Raw genomic sequence first — 16,555 nt, 5'->3', positions numbered from 1 at the left:
CTTAGGGAGGACTTTTTCTAGCCGGTATCGGTCTTCTTTTTGACTAAATGCATTTTCAACCCCAACACCCCCCCCCCCGCCCCACCAACTCAAACCAACAAAAAATAAAATAAAAAAATCTTCTCAAAATTCTTCCTAATTTGTGTCTCCTCTTTTTTTAAATCTTTTCTTTTTTCTTTGGTTTGGCCTTCTTCTTCACTGCTTGTTATATTATTTAATCCAGAGAAATCCGCAAATACCAGAAGAGCCCACATCTCACTCGATAAATAAACAATCATTTGGAAAGGTTATTCGCGAAATTGTTCAGGACTTCTAAGGTACGTGGCCATTCACATGAATTTGTACTTCCACCCAGCGCTCAAGGTAAACTCAAAATGGGGATCTAGCGGGTTGGAATCGGTCTAAACCCTACAAACCCAACATTAATAGACCGCTCTACATTGGCCTGAATCAGGATTTGGTTCAACAATTCAACCAACCCATCTGAATATTGAAACCCTATACAGGAAGTGAACCACCGATCGATAAGCAGCACCAGATTGGCTGGAATCATGATGAGTTTCACCAATTCAACCAATCTGATTTCCATTCTTTAAAACATGGGTTAGATAAGGAAATCAAAAGGAATATTTGGCAATATGACGATAGACGATCGGAAAAAAAGTTAGAACATACCAATTCACCACCTTGTAAATAACAAAATCCACCGAAGAAAGAATCAACATCAGAAGAGTAAACAAGAATGCAACAGATGCTCTTTGCTTCTCCTTTTTATTGGTCAGTTTAACTACTAATTGAATAGATACAAGAAACGGCAGTCGTTACGTCCAACGGCCATGCTATACCAAGTAAATTTCCCTCTTCATTTTTTTGTTTCCCTAACTAAATACACTCGAAGACTACACAAGTAAAGTACAATACAGTATTTCCAGGCATCGTCTTGAGTAGCTTCCTCTCCATGCGCACCCACCATCTTCATGTACACTTGCACTTCCCTCAGCAAACTAGCCTCTGGGGATATACACATCACGCTGTCGCAGTGTTATGGCAGAACCAGCTCCAAGGGCTTTTGACTTAATAGGGAACTGATATGCATGCACTTATAGAGTAATTCAGTGCATATTTCTAATCTAAGCGGTGGATAAATGTAGTATTACTGCTAGTTTGTTCCTTTTGACATAAACAATCGGGTAGTGGATTCACATAAAATGCTTCTTCTGATCGAAACCTTTCTTTCCCCTTGGTTCCTGGAATGGGGCCTTTCCTTTTCCTCGGGGATCCTTGTCTGTGCAATTGTCAAGACATTGAAAAGGGAACATAATATCAAATAATATGCTGGAAGAAAAGAAAAAAAAACTTGTTCTCTACTCTTGACACCCACCAATTAGGGCGTATCCATTTCAGTGGGCCAAAAAAGAATGAAATGCACTTCGGTGGACATTCTACTGGGAAGCTAGGGGAGTTAAGGAACACAAGATTCATCGACCAGGGGGGAAAATTACTCTTGGATCTCCATGCTGGTATCCACAAGATATGATAAGTATCCATTCCAATAGGCCATAAAAGAATGGGATGCACTCTAGGGTAATTTTCCTGAGGAAAAAAGGGCACAATTGAAGAACACAAGGTTCATTGACCAAGCAAACCATTGCCAAAGAAGCCTCGTCAGCAGGCCCCATGGACAACAAAGCATAATACAGATTAGACTAAGATACACATTATCATATTCCAAGACAGCATAACTACCAATACAGAGTATTCTTCCAACACAATACCTTCTTTTGTGGATTTCAACTATTTTCTCAGAGAGGATTCTGCCTTGTTTCAGTGATCCCCGTTCCACTTTATCAAACAAATGAACAAGTGCCTTCCTGCGAAGGAAGATGAGGTTAGTAAGCAGGTTCAAAAAAGAGGGGGGGCAGGGGAAGCACCATGAGGTGGCGCTTTCCTTCATTAGAAGGCTAGGGAACTTTTTTTTTTATAGACCCCTTGAAGAAGATATTGAAATGCATACAAGAGAAATACTGTTCAATCCCTAAATAAAAAATCCAAAATATCTCGCCTGTCAGGAGAATATGTTTTCCGGTGTCCCAAAAAACGACGGTGGCCTTCAACTGCCCGTGCCATATTCCCAGAGTATGAAGGAATAAAGACATCACTCTCCACTGCAACTATGTAGTCGAGAGAAGCCATTTGCGATGCGTGATGCATAAAAGGTTCAAGCTCATTGACAGACGCTAACTTTTCCTGGCAAAAAATGTTTACTGGGCATGAAAAACCATGCAAATGAAAAAGAAAATTCAAAGTTTTCAAAATTATATTGTTCCATCAACCAAGTGACCAATCAACAAAGTAATGTCTGAAACTGCAAAACCATAAATAGTGTTATCACTGAGTGGCTTGTTCAAATTGCATGAAACTGAACATGGGATGGAAGGAGGTGTCATCAGGATCATTAGGTTATTCAAAAACACATGGTTCCACCCAAAATCACGGATTCAGTATGAGCTGCTCCATCCATTAAGTTATTGCAAGTTCGTTATCTGTAAGGAACTGAGAATTGCGTAATATTGTATGATTAAAACTCCAAATGCTAATCTGGATGAAGTTTTTGATCATATGGGACACTTAGCTGCTCCATCCATCAAGTTAACACTCCTAATGCTAATCTGGCCGAAGTTTTTGATCATATGGGACACTTATTATATCTCATTAGTTAACAAAAAAGTTTATTCTTGTAGAAAACCACTTCCAGCTTGGTGGAAGGATGTTTCAGATGGTTGCATTTATTTTCCATCAAAAGCACACTTCAGTCTTTTCGTAAAAAATGTCACCATGCAAGCTCTAAAGCATACACTCTGGTTTAATCAAATGTCCGCTTGTGAAAGCTCTGTGGTGAATCAAAATTTTGCTGAGGAAATTACAGCCTAGGCCTTTGATGGTGATCTTCTGTAATCCTTCAAGTTGCTAAACAGGTCAGTATTTCTTAATTATACCAATTCTGGTATCAAATTCTGCATTTTCCATCCATTATCTAGTTGATTCCTCAGCGTTTGTGGATTAATAATGCTGTTTATACCAATCACACCTTCAAACCAGGTCGCTTTGAATCTTGGGTACTCATGATCTCAAACTTCCTTATTCAATCAGAACTCTTCATTATCTCCCATCTCCATAATGTTACCCGGGTCTAGGATTAGGGTTTCTTAAATAAATTCCCTAGACTTAAGAGTTACCCCAGGATAGTCCAGTAAAGGGGAGTGACTGAACCGAGGGTTTTGAGGTAGTTCTAAGGTGCAAATGATGGCTGGACTTGGGATTTGGGTCTGAATTAGGTTAATCTAGGGTTTTGAAAAATTCTGCAGAACTCTATTGTAGAAGATGAGCTGCAGAAGTTTTCCACAAAATTGTGTAACTAGGGCTGAGTGGGCAATTGCGTATAGAAATGGACTCTAAGGCTTAGGGCGATGCTAGGGGAGGGTGATGAGGGTCTAAGGGGCTGGGGTTAAAGGTAAGACGGGAAAGAGGTATGCTGTGACGCAGGGAAGAAGAAGACAACGGGGAAGGCCACAGTGGTTAGAGAAGGGTGGGCTGGGCTGAAACTGCAGGGGGAGACATTAGGGGACTTCTTAACTTGTAACCGAGAGAGCTTGCTGGAACTTGCAGTTGAAAGCATGGAGAAGAAGATGGCGAAATTAAAGAGCAAGTGCACAGAACCCACCCACAGCTCACCCTAGAGGCTCCAACGACTTTTCTTAAGCCAAAACTCAATTTCATTTCATTCAATTACCAAGACTGACTCTTACATCAAATGATTAGGCTATTTATAGCCTCCAAAACCCCAATAGACTTTAATAGGGATCCAACTGGACCCTTAAGTTAACTAGTACTTACCATAATAGGACTCTAACTACAAATAAAACCAACTTGAAACCACTTTTAACATAAGGAATTCATATCCTAACCAACTCAACAACCAATAAACAAACAACTAAATTACTTTCCAATTTGGACTCCAAAAATAATAAAAGAAATAGAATTAAATTCCAAAATTAAATCCGGACTGCCCATACTAATATAACTCGAACCATGGGTGGAAAATAACCAATTTGCCCCTGGTTTGGCTCCTACTTCTGCATGGGCTGGGGCCCTCTTCCCACTCCATCATCAGATGGTAGAAGTTTTAATGGACGATTCATCTAGTTTATCAAGGCCTTCAAGCAGCTTTTCATTCATCTCTAAGTGTTGTCTGTCAGAAAATGCCATCTCTAAGAGTCACTATGGTGTATTTTCTCCTATATCAGAACTCAGAATAGTATTTGAATAGAATAGCATTCCTGACCCCCCCCCCCCGGCAGCTGAATTGGATATTTTCCTTGTCTACAAATTTGGCTTCTTGTGGGTTTTCTGAAACCTAGTGTTGCGTGGATTAGAACATTAATCCTCCTCTAGTTCCTCTCTCTTCCAAAAATCATTGATTGTTACATGATTAGTCAAAGTTGGACATCTTTTTCAAAGCCCAAATCCTTCTTATGTGCATAGGCTTGCACAATAAGAGGGCTGGTTCACTTAGCCATCAGTGAACCAAACCAACCTGTCTGAAGTTGCTGGTGATGATGTCAACTTCTAACAAACTTTGAGTTCAAGTGCTGGCAGAATTGTTGGTGAGGACCATATGACTAGTCCAATGACTAATATCAATTGGAGTCCATACGAAGAAGAATCCAGCTGCAGCATTTATTTAGTTTCTATTTTCATGTCAAGTGTCCGTTCTCTTTGTAAGTTGAGGAGCCATAGCCTTCAATTCATTGTAAAGGCTTTTACAAGCCTCCCTACAATGCTAATAGTCGAATGAAGCTGCATTTGACAAAAATTAGGAACCAGTCTGCGTGAACCTAATCCCATTATCCATTTAACTTCCACTGTTCTTATTCTCTTCTTCTCTTCCATTCAATCAGTCCCCTTTTGAACAGCCCTTGAGACTGCTGCCCACTGTGAAGACCATCAGAAGGCTCCTGTCATTCCCCCAAAACATTCAAGATTAGCGTTAAGAGTTTGCTGCTGCTATTGATTCAACAAAACAGAGACTGCAAATACCCTGTGGATTCGGTTCAAAACTCAGTTTTCTGCCAACTTAACAACTGGGGAACCTCTGTTCACGGCCATAACATCTCCCATGGATGCACGAGGTGCCCTTTTCTAATCCAACAGTTAAAAACATTCAGGTGCAGCCAGGATAAGAAATGGAACTGGCACGTCCTCGTGCCATAGGCCAAGCAGCAGCTAAAAAAATAACCAACATAACTTCTTATTTCTCCACCAGAAATTGCAGAGTTTGGGAGCAGAAGCCCTGCATCAGGACCTCCATAAGTCTGAACTTATGGCTGGTTTGGCCTGTAAAGTGTAACCTTCTAATTTTGTGTAGCTTGGATACCTCCCAATCAACCATCAGAATTAAGTGAAACATTCAGTGGTGCATCTCTTCCATGCAAGCTGATGCTCAACTAGATTTGGTACCATTCTATTGGCTGGTTTAAGTTTTGCACACACTTTCGTACCTTTTCATTTCAAGACCTGTTAGATACTTGCATTCTGACACATCTGTAACAACCCAAGTTTAGAAACTTGGTTCAGCCTATCAAGGCCTACATTCAATACCTATTACAGCCTTTGTTCTTGGGAGTAAAGCCAGAGTTCCAGCAGAACCCTAAAGCTTAATTTCAGTCCTTGCATGCACCATGCTGTGGAGGTTATTACTGGTAATCTGATTCACTGTTTTGAGTTAGCTATGTCTAAGTTAACCATAATTTAGTCCTATATTTAGCATACACATTTCTTTCAGTGTCTATCACTTATCTAATGGCAGTTCAATTCTTTTAGTTGCTCTTCTTGTTTGTCGTCTTCATATATATGTTTTTTTATTATTATAAATAACACAGCAAACGAAGAACTTCTACACAAATCCTTGGAGCTTCATTAATCTGCCACATAACAGATCACTTGGCTCTCAAAATTGTATGACACCGCCCTCCATGCAGGTAGTGAATTTTCAGCCTAAAAGCATCACTGACATAAGGCAATTTTTATCAACACTTGGGTGGTCAAAAAATAGATCTCATACATAGTTGACCTTATAATCGAGTTTGATCATTATGTTCAACAGATGACCAATTCACATGGTCCTATATCTATCCAGATCGGGCTTCCAACATCATTGATAATGAACAGGGAAATTTTCAATACAAAGTAACCAATAAAGTTGAGATGGGCAGTGCAATAGCATTAATGTAAGATTACTTTCCGTAAAGGTGCAACCAGTGCAAGAGGGCCTGCCACTATCTGTGGGATGATCATATCGTAACAGCTGTACCCTGCTTCATGGAGAGAATACTATTGCACCAAGGCCTCCCTCCAAGATCACTCTCCATGACCATGTAAAACAAACTTTTTGTATTGTAATTTGTGTCTATTTTTTTAGAACCTTATTCTATCCACAAGCACAAATATGTCTGTGGATTTTAAACCCTGGGGAGCTCCCAACATGAATGTTGGACTAGTGCCCCCATGATACCATAGGATGCACATCCTTCACACCCAAACCCCTGATCCTTTACAACCAACCATGACATGGAAAAATGAGAACCACATAGAAATTGAAGCATCACACATTCTAAGCACAGAGCAACACAAGGATTGGTCAATCCATACCTTGCTCATTAATAGTGGATAGCGGGATTGTAGATCAACCATCCGAGAATCACCACCGTATATTTCTCCTGCAGCAATGTAAATCGGTGTACTTGATGGGTATCCAAGAGCAGAAAGGAACATCCCAACCTCTTTTGGAGTTAAAGGACAGTAGCCCTTGGCCCTCTGTTCCTCAGAATCAATCTCCTTTACCTTCCAATAGGCAGTGGTCTCTCTACAGGACGACAAAAAGAACAGGCTAAAGATCAGCACAGCTAAAGAATACATATTTCTCCAAGAAATACTCCATAGAGGCAATGAAAAGTTTTCTCCTGCCTGATTTGAGTTAGTTCATCTGCTTCAGATGGGGAAAGACCATGAGTGCATCCACTGAAGGCTAGCATGTCCTTCTCATAACGTAAATGTAATGCAATATAAGGACCGTACGACCTCATGCGTTCCACCAACAACTGCAAGTCAACCACAAGGGGTAACCCACAAATCATGTTATTGTAATTGTTGGAGCAAAGTCAGAACCAACATAGAAATAAAGAAAGCACGTGAGTTTGCTTATTCACTTTTCCCATTGTCTCTATTCGAGGGGCAAAGCGAAGAGCCTCATAACACGCACGGCAACGCAGCTTCTGAATATCAGGAGGCAGGTTATTATTTGCTAGGCGAGAATCAGATTTAGCAGCTCGAATGACCTATTCAAAATGGATTCAATTAGATCTATGAGTTAGGTTTATGAATCGCATCAAGTAAATGGATCTTGCACTTCTTTTTTTTTAAATGCAGCAAGACAAACCTGGTATTCTTCCCACATGCTAGCTATCTCATCTTGGTAGTAATCTAATCCAGACCAACTCCTGAAATGCTTCACTGCCCGGGTAGCATTTGCCAGTTCCTTTGGAAGTTTCTTAATAACTTTAATATCATTAGCCAAAGCACTTATAAAATGATCTTCATCAAAGACATCAGAGAAGTTGCTGCAATTGAAGTGAACATTTTAAGCATCAAAAGTCTCATATCTGCATACAGCAAATATGTACAGGAAAAGTATGTATACCTAGAATCTTGCCAAAATGAACGCTTATCGAGTTCTGGAATGACTAAAGTAGCATTTATGATACGGGCCACAGCTACCATGTCACATATCTGCATTCAAGAAAAGATTCTTTTCAGCGCCAGTGGAGGACTTTAAACAATTGCATATCAGACAATATGTAGCTATATGCTTGAAGGTCTTATTGAGCAGTCCTCTTGTCCCATTTATATTATTGTAGCTATTCTTAAATTAACCTGAATCTATCCAAATTTGTCCCAGCAAGCTCTTTGCAGACTCCCCCCCCCCCCCCTCAAAAAAAAAAATAATAAATAAATAAAACTAAAAATTAAATTAAATAAATAAGACAACTATTAAAGTTAGCACCATATTAGTTCCAACTTAGCTGTTTTAGTAGGTGTAGGACTAGACATTGATGGGAAATTTTAGTAGGTGCAGGACTAGACATTGATGGGAAACCAAGTGTTGGAAAAGAAAAGCTTTATGCAAGCAAGGAAAAACCACTTCCTCAAACATATCTAGATTTTAACAGCAGATTCCTTCTACTCCTACTCATGGTGGAAAACTCTATGAAACTGTAATTAAATGTCTTTAAACCACAATTCATTTCTTTACCCTATTGTTTTCCTGTACAAACCTGAGATGGCTTCCTATGGTGGGCTTTCACAGAAGGAGAAATAGAAGAGGAAGAAAGGGGAAGGGGATAGCCCATACGAAGAGATGCGAAAAAGAAAGAGGGGGGGGGGGGGGATGATACACAAGCACATACCAGCCACACAGGCTCTCACATACATATAATAAATTGATATTTTCCTCCCTCTGTCTAACGATGGGGATTACATCACATATATAGAAATTGAAAGACTCCTAATTTAAGACAAACTCTTTGACTAGGACACTAACTGAGATAAGGAAACTAAAAAATTAAAAACCAATTCCCTACTAATCTAACTTCAAAAATAAATAGAACAATATAAGCACAAATATTATTTTTCAAATAAAATAAATTCAACTCAATCTGGACCTGGCTTTTGGTGCAAAACCCCCGCTGGTTTGGGTTGGCCCAAGGCTCTGTTTCCGCATCAAGCACCATTGGAGTAATTGTGTGGTTCAATCACCAAATTACAGATCTCATCATTACATCACACCCTAGTCACTAGTCTGAAAAATACTGCTACAGCTCCAAGTTTTGTCGTCTTCACTAGAAACCCTTCTACAAAGCTAACAGAGGCGGATAACATAGTGATACTTACAGTCACCCATCACTATCATCATTGACCTCACTAGGCTCATGGTCAACCTCCAAATTAATTGTTTTGATGTTTTTCCTTTGCTCTTTGGTTCAAATGGTATGAAGTTATCCTTGTCTACATAAGCTACCAACCGGTTAGAGCACAAAGACAAACACAATGGGAAGAGCATACCATGATAGGAAGCAAAGAGAAAGCTTTCATTGACCAAAAATGAATACAATCCTGACATCCCTCTAAAACTTATCAGCTTTTATATTTTAGTTAGTTCGTAATTAGGACTAAAGGTTACATCTCCACGGATGAGCGTGTCTCTGTTCTGTTTTACATTAGTTTTGAGTACGCTTAAAGTTATGAAATTTAGTGTACAATTCTTCTCAAGAATTGGACCAGCCAACTCCCAAACCCCCCCCCCCCCCCCCCAACCAAACCAAAAAAAAAAAAAAAAACCCACAATTCCAGCCAACTCCCAACCCCCAACCCAAAAATAAATAAAAAACACCCACGATAGGATGAATAAAAATTTTGAGTTATCAAATTTCTAAGCAAAGAAACTGCTTCTACCAATCTCTCTCTCTTCTGATGAGGCTTGGTGAGTAATATCCTGGTTGCAGGCTCCTTGGTATGTAAAATCCAAGTTGTTGACTGGAGTTTGGCAGGTAATATCCAATCCAGGCAGATAATGAAAATAAACATTGAAGACCATCCCTACAAGATGCTACTCTTGATGGACTACAACAAGGGACTAGGTAAGGAAATCCAAATTCCGATCTCCATACAGTACTAGTACACGATCTCCCAGCCCAAATCCCTCCCCCCATCCAGACCCCTTCGACCAACCATCCCTAGTTCTTCTTAATCGCCTCAAAATTTAGGGATTGAGATCAGAATTGATCCAAGCTATATCAAACCCTTCCCCAAGAGCACTTTACACTTGAACCAAGTTCCAGTCCCAATTCCAACTTAAGCCTAGAAACCCTAAAGCCCCACTTCCCCTTTCAAAATCCTAAACCTCTAAAATAGAGTTGGATCAGATTAAGATCATATGAGTAGCGCTGAATTCTATTTTAGATACATCAGATCTTCTATGCTATTTATTCCAGACCATTTGAAGAACTGGACCAGCTAGTCAGACCATTGAGCACCAAGCCAGAACAGTCCACCAGCCATCCATTCTGGCTATAAATATGCTGGACTGATTAGCAATCCTTCACAGAAGTTCTACAGATCTTGGTGATGACAGCCACTTTGGGAAATGATGTAATCTGAGTTCTGTACCACTCATCCACAACTAGAGGTTCCTTAATACAAATAATTTACATGGTAGTGATGCTACACAATTTAGAAACAAACTATTTAATGAATAAGGCATGCACAATTTCCTTACCTAATAAAAACGTAAAACCTAGACATGCAGAATTCCTTCATAACAATAAAACCAGAATAATAGACATTGGGGTTAACTGCCTTCTATTTTCCCATAAGAGAATCAAACTGATTAAGCACAAGCATTCAAAGCAGGAAATAACATGCAGATTCTGCTGATACAGTACACATCTGCAGATTGTTATAGAATCATGCATGATAATCATATGGATGCATATGTCATATAGATACATAAGTTCATAATTAGATCCAGAAAGAGGAATAATCATACTGACCCCAGCCCGCATCTGGTTAAGACCACCATTGGTATGGACAAGCAGGTAACCCCGAGACTCTGGAAGAGCTGAACCGCAGGAGAGAATTTACTAGATATATAAGTTGATAAACAATGGCAGAAAATGAAATTAACGTAGTGATTCCTATCCAATCATATTAATCCAAAACAGAATTCTCTTACATGAATAAATTGAACTAGGCTCAACACAAGGAACAAAATCACGATTACGTGGTTGCTTCCACAACTTCCGAGAATCCAAAATCCCCCTTGCACCATTCAACTGTCAAGTCTAAAGGAGTGAAACCATGAAAGATGTATGACTACTTTGTATCAAAAAACACATCTAGGTCTAAGGCATTTTGATCCATTGGACATCAGATTATTGCTGGCAAGCATGAAACATAAAATCAAACAAAATTTTTAAGCTTTTTCTTCGACATCACCCCTAAAATTAAAGGTTGGGGGGGGGGGGGGGGGAGAAGGAAAGAAAACGAAGAGAAGCAGAAACCAATACTCATTATCCACAATATGAGTCATCTCAAAAGATTTACAAAGAAAAAACAAAAACCTTAGGCAACGGCGGGGGCGATTTGAAAAATTGGGGCGGAGGTAGCTCTTGCAACCATGTTAGCTCATTGAGCCGCATCTGATGTCCAATTTCATGTTGCTGCAATAACGAAAGTTTCTAAATGAGCATGAACACATGTGACAATTAGTACAGTCCTACTTTTTCTTTAAGAAGCATCATTATGATATTGCCAAACAAGATACGAAAACCATTCCCTTCTCGCAAATCGCAACTTTAATGGATGCTACCGAAACAAGAAAAAGGAAAAAGAATGTGGATACCTGTGAATACTGAGGACAACAGTTTCACAAAAATCGTTTTGAGGATAAAATAATCTAAGAAACGATGAATATAGATCCTAAAACCAAAGAGGCAACCCCAAGAGAATAAACCCTAACCAAAACCCAAATCTGCAACTGATGACTACTCTACTGTGAAATCAACTGAAATACAAAAGAACTCCCAGAAGAGGGCGAAACGGCAAGATTCGAGTGGATTACCGTTGGGAGCTTGTAAGATTCGGAGAGCCTCGGGTCATTGGAGAAAGGAACAACGTGAATAGAGAGCAGAGCCACCAGAGCTATGACACACACTGAAAACGTTAACACCGTTCGCAACAGAACCCAAGTTCTATACCTGTGCTTCTGCATCTCAATCCGAGTTTTTATCTCTAAAACGTATGAAAAAGATTGTGCACAACAAATCATTTAGAGCAAAAGAAGGAAGTAATGCCTCCCTCTCCCACTCGTGTCTCTTCTTGTTGGCTACAACTCTGCTTTTACTCGCTTCTCTACCGTCTCTGCTTCACACTTGGATTTCCTCGTTTCCACTACGCTTTTTTGTCCTCAACTACAACGAGTGAGATCGTGATGATCTTTATACACTTAATAAAAATTTTTAAAAAATAATAATAAATAAATAAATAATATATATATAAAATGGATGATAAATAGATTTACTTTTTCCCCAATAAATAGAAGAGAGAGAGACCTTCCATGCGTATGACGCCAAACAGGGCGTGAAGTGTGGGATGGAACTTAGAAGAGTCAATCCCTATCGCTCCGATTTCCGACAAACCGTCGCCGTCACGGTTTCTAGTATTTATGATCTCCGAGTCCTGATACCTTATTTACAAAATAATAATAATAATAATTTCTTTTTCGAATAAACGATTTTTTTTATAATAGGGTTCGGGTTATTAACTTATTACTGAGCGAATAAAGCTACCGACTTCTTTATTAAGATTTAAGGGTGTTGATTTTATCAATTGAGCAATTCTGGAATGGTAAATCTCCAATACGCATAAGGTTTACAGCTACCGTTTTTTTGAATTTGGTTCATCCACCCATATGGAGAGAAAAAATCATACATAATTGAATTATTGCCACATTTGAAATAAGATACATGTTAATAATCTAATTATATGGGTTACAAAAAATTATATATTTACATACAACAACAATAATAAATTTTGCTCCAATTAAATGAGGTCAGTATATGAATTCTAATTTTCCAATCAATTATGTTTGAAGTCCTACTAGATACAAAGTATAAGCTATGCATGTTTTTTCTCACCACTTTTCTTAAGGTTATCGTAGGTCTATCCCTAACTCTTATAGTCCTTCAATTTGAATTCTATAACTGCATGAACCCTTAAAATACCTAAAAAAATGTTTTTAAATAAAATTACATGATTACTCTTAAAATTATATAATTGAATTATGTTTTAAATTTAGCATGAGATTGTTTGGGCCTGTTTGGTTACATGAGTATGGAGATTTCAAATATCTAGAGATTTCAAACTTATGGAACCACAATTTATAAAATTAATTGTTTGGCTAACCGAATATGTGGAATGAAATCTCTTGATTCATTTGTGATTTTTGTGAATACGCAAATATTTAGTGTTTTTATAGTAGAGATGAAATCTTTGGATTTCACTCCATACCCATAAATCTACAGATTCACGTTTTTAATGTAAAATGATGAATCTAAAAATTTTCACAACCAAACAGATATAAATCTTGTATTCATGAAATCTCTAGATTCATGTAACCAAACAATCCCTTAATGTTTTGGAGTTGGCTATGACTTATTAGACAAAAATAAATTTAATAGGTGTTAATGTTTTTGTAATTAAGTATTAAAGAAGTTTCGAATGCATTTACAATTGATATATCATAATTAAACTTAAGAGATCTCAAAGTTTGGACTCTAGGAGTTTAGGGGTAGTTGAACATTTGTAGTTGAATTTAGTATAGCACATTTCCCCAACTATAAATGGATATCTTAAGTCAAGTCATGACTGACCATTAAATACACCCTAACCAACTCAATCTAATATAATTTGGGAGCAACCAAGGTAGCCCTAAAGCATCTTCATGACTTTCTTAAATTATGGTGAAGTGAGAATCTTTTAATTCTTTCATGGAGTTTAGCTTTATAATATAAGCAGACTTGATGCTCATAATTACTTATTTTATTCTCTCTTTTATACACATGTAAAGAGATGTAAAGAGGAATACTCTCACATGGATAGGAGATAGGTTGGGGAACGGAAACCCACACCACCCGAAAAAGATGAGAACTTCGAATAGAAGAAATCTTAAATCATTAAATAAGTGTGCACTTTTGTCGGTAATTTTCATCTGGACCACTGAGGTTTGCTCTATGTCATTTTTAGTCCAAAATAACTGAGACTTTGCATCTGCCTCCCTTGTACTATAGAAAAAGTCAATTTAAGGACAGATTATCATTTTATGACCAATTTGCCCTTTTTTTAATTAAAATTTTTTACATACATAATCTCCATGTTTATTTTATTCTTTTTTTCTGGTCCTACCATCGCTAATGTTTATTACAGGAAAGTACACACTATAAACCCTAAAAAATCTTGATCTTTCCCTCTCGTACCATCGCGTAATGTTTACGTTACGGGAAAGTACACAACAAATTGTAAACCCTAAAAATCTTGATCTTTCCCTCTGTGTAAAAATCTTGATCTTTCCCTCGGTGTAGGGGCCGAAGTTTGTAAACCCTAAAAATTCTTGATATTTCCTAGTGGCCGACGTTTGCAATCGTGATTGGTTAGAAAAATTCATGGTTTTCCCTTATTCTACATCTCTGATTCTCTTCCTCTCCATGGATGGTGAAATCGCAAAAGGTTCCATAGCAAATTGCCCAAGAAGCTTTTGGAGTCGTTCAACAAAGAACAACTAATCGACAATGGCATAAAGTATTAGCCAACACAACACATAAACCCCAGAAGCCATTAACCTGCTCAAATAATTGTCCATTGATTACAAAAGAGCGTTAGAAAATCTTCAAACGGTAAAAAATAGGAAGTTCTTTTTGGTTTCTCTTTCCTTTTTCTAATTAGTTTGCTTTCAGATTTGCTCAGTTAGAACTCAAATGGGGAATATGCTGTTTTTTCAAGTTCATACAGGAAGATGCATTTGAAGCTTGGAATTTCCACTGAAAATGCGTTTGAATCCTGTAGCACGACTACTATTGAAGAAATTTTAAAAAAAAGGGATGATTTCTTTGATCTGGATCCTCAAGTTTTTAAATTATTCTTCGATTTGATTCCTCAAGTTTTTAAATTATGTAAAAATTCAAATTAAAAAAAAAAATAAAGGGCAAATTGGTCATAAAAGTGATACTTTGTCCTTAAATTGACTTTTTTCATAGTACAGGGGAGGTAGATGCAAAGTCTTAATTTTTTTGGACTAAAAATGACATAAACCAAACCTCGGGGGTCCAGATGAAAATTACCCTAGAAATAATTATAATCAATGGAAGTATGGGCAAGGTTTAAAGTATCGGTAACGAGTAACGTATTTTTTTCATGTGATTTTAAGAGACGTATCGTCCCATATTGAGTATTGTATCGTTCTGACAATGTATTTTAGTGCAATTTAATAGAGAGATGTGTCGAGATATATCGTATTGGTTGGGTCAAATATAGATACGTATTGACTAGTATCGTATGATATCGTGGGATACTTTAAACCTTAAGTATGGATAAAGCGTGCAAATGATAGAATGGTTCATCAGCATTAGCTGGTGGTATTCTTTACTTGATGCTTCAGTGTTCTTTAAACTATCCGTGACAAACACAAACAAAAACGCACAGCTGTGCTTTAACTCAACTCGTCCACGGGTTTGGATTCTCTTCTCCCCCACCCACTTGTACATCACGAAAAGCTTTCAGAATGTCTCATGTGAATCAGAAACTCAAATCCATAACAGAGGATAAAAAGAAAGCTTCATAAAGAAAAAGGCAAAAAAAAAAAAAAAAAAATTGAAAAGAGAAGAATTCTCACATTACTCTCATGGTCCAACGAGCAACAGAAGTGATGCTTATATGCTTTTGAGGGCCCAAAAAGTAACGAAGTCTTGCCATTTTTATGTATAACAGCTCTTCCATTAACACCTTTTGTGTGGTCTACGTATGAGGGATCACCTGGTTTGGGTCTATGGGTAATTTGTCAATTTGAAATAGATTCCTTAGTGAAATAGAATCCTAACTCTAATTATATGACAGGGACTCTTACCGGAATTTATTGTGTGAGTGGATATTGATGGTCTTGTCCACGTAGGACTGCACTTGAAACTGTAGTTAAGTTAGGTGAAGGATGTGGGTTTGAAGGAAATTAGTCTTTTTTATTTGGTGATGGAAATTAAAGGATACAAAATCATAATGTGAACGGAAAAGCACCAAACACACATTTAGGGTCCTATGGATTTATGATGTAAGTCATTTTCAAAGGACCCAGACACCAAACACTACATGACCCAAAACTCTGAAGCCACATACACTTATGACTTAACTACTTAAGAGACTAGAGTAGTTGGGAGACTTGGAGTTTAGCTGACATGTTTATTAAAGGGACCACTGGGCTATCTTTAGCCAAGAACCCCTAATGGAATGAGTCATAATCAGCAATAGCTATAACATCATCATTAACCACCGACCATTAAGTACCCCCTTTATTCAGTAGCTTAGCTGATCAGTATGAATTAGAACTTAGGCCTTCATAAATTGATGATGATTTGATCGTACTAGAGGAAGAATCAATGGAATCGGGATGCTGGAGTCTTCTAACTTCTGACTCGTTGGTCTCTAATAAAGACTTTTGAGACTTTCTTCTTCGCCACTGCTGATGACGTTAGGCCACCTCGTCAAAGTCGGATTTTGCTTTGAAGTAGCGTAATTGTTGGGTACAGCAACATAGAAAAACTACCCCTGGACCCTGTGTATGCGAAAACCTTTAACATTAAGTTCACCTTTTCAGTCTGATTTAATATCAGCAACACTG

The 16,555-nt window shown here is 38.0% G+C and overlaps 1 protein-coding gene across 1 annotated transcript; it reads right to left on the bottom strand.

The window, feature by feature from the left end:
- Nucleotides 1–241: 241 nt before the first annotated feature.
- On the bottom strand, nt 242–12,071 carry LOC149026675 (O-fucosyltransferase family protein). The gene is made up of 12 exons (XM_089155283.1): nt 11,735–12,071; nt 11,235–11,333; nt 10,847–10,946; nt 10,665–10,732; nt 7,757–7,845; nt 7,496–7,676; nt 7,266–7,394; nt 7,024–7,157; nt 6,709–6,922; nt 2,063–2,247; nt 1,776–1,871; nt 242–1,285 (listed from the first exon to the last, which is right to left on the bottom strand). Exons 1-12 carry the CDS (start codon nt 11,939–11,941, stop codon nt 1,126–1,128), a joined length of 1,662 nt encoding a protein of 553 aa, XP_089011409.1. The 5' UTR covers nt 11,942–12,071; the 3' UTR covers nt 242–1,125.
- Between the last annotated feature and the right edge of the window lie 4,484 nt (nt 12,072–16,555).

The sequence above is a fragment of the Hakea prostrata genome, chromosome 1 (assembly GCF_041222555.1).
Source record: "Hakea prostrata isolate BN-2017 chromosome 1, UWA_Hpros_2, whole genome shotgun sequence".
NCBI lineage: Eukaryota > Viridiplantae > Streptophyta > Magnoliopsida > Proteales > Proteaceae > Hakea > Hakea prostrata.
This window is presented reverse-complemented; position numbering and strand designations above follow the sequence as displayed.

Excerpts from the sequence above, each read along its gene's own strand:
- LOC149026675 (XM_089155283.1), bottom strand. The coding sequence starts at position 11,941 with ATGATTTGTTGTGCACAATCTTTTTCATACGTTTTAGAGATAAAAACT. Across the intron at positions 6,923-7,023 it reads GATGAACTAACTCAAATCAG|AGAGACCACTGCCTATTGGA; the intron begins GCAGGAGAAAAC and ends GTCGTCCTGTAG. Across the intron at positions 1,872-2,062 it reads AAAACATATTCTCCTGACAG|GAAGGCACTTGTTCATTTGT; the intron begins GCGAGATATTTT and ends CTTCCTTCGCAG.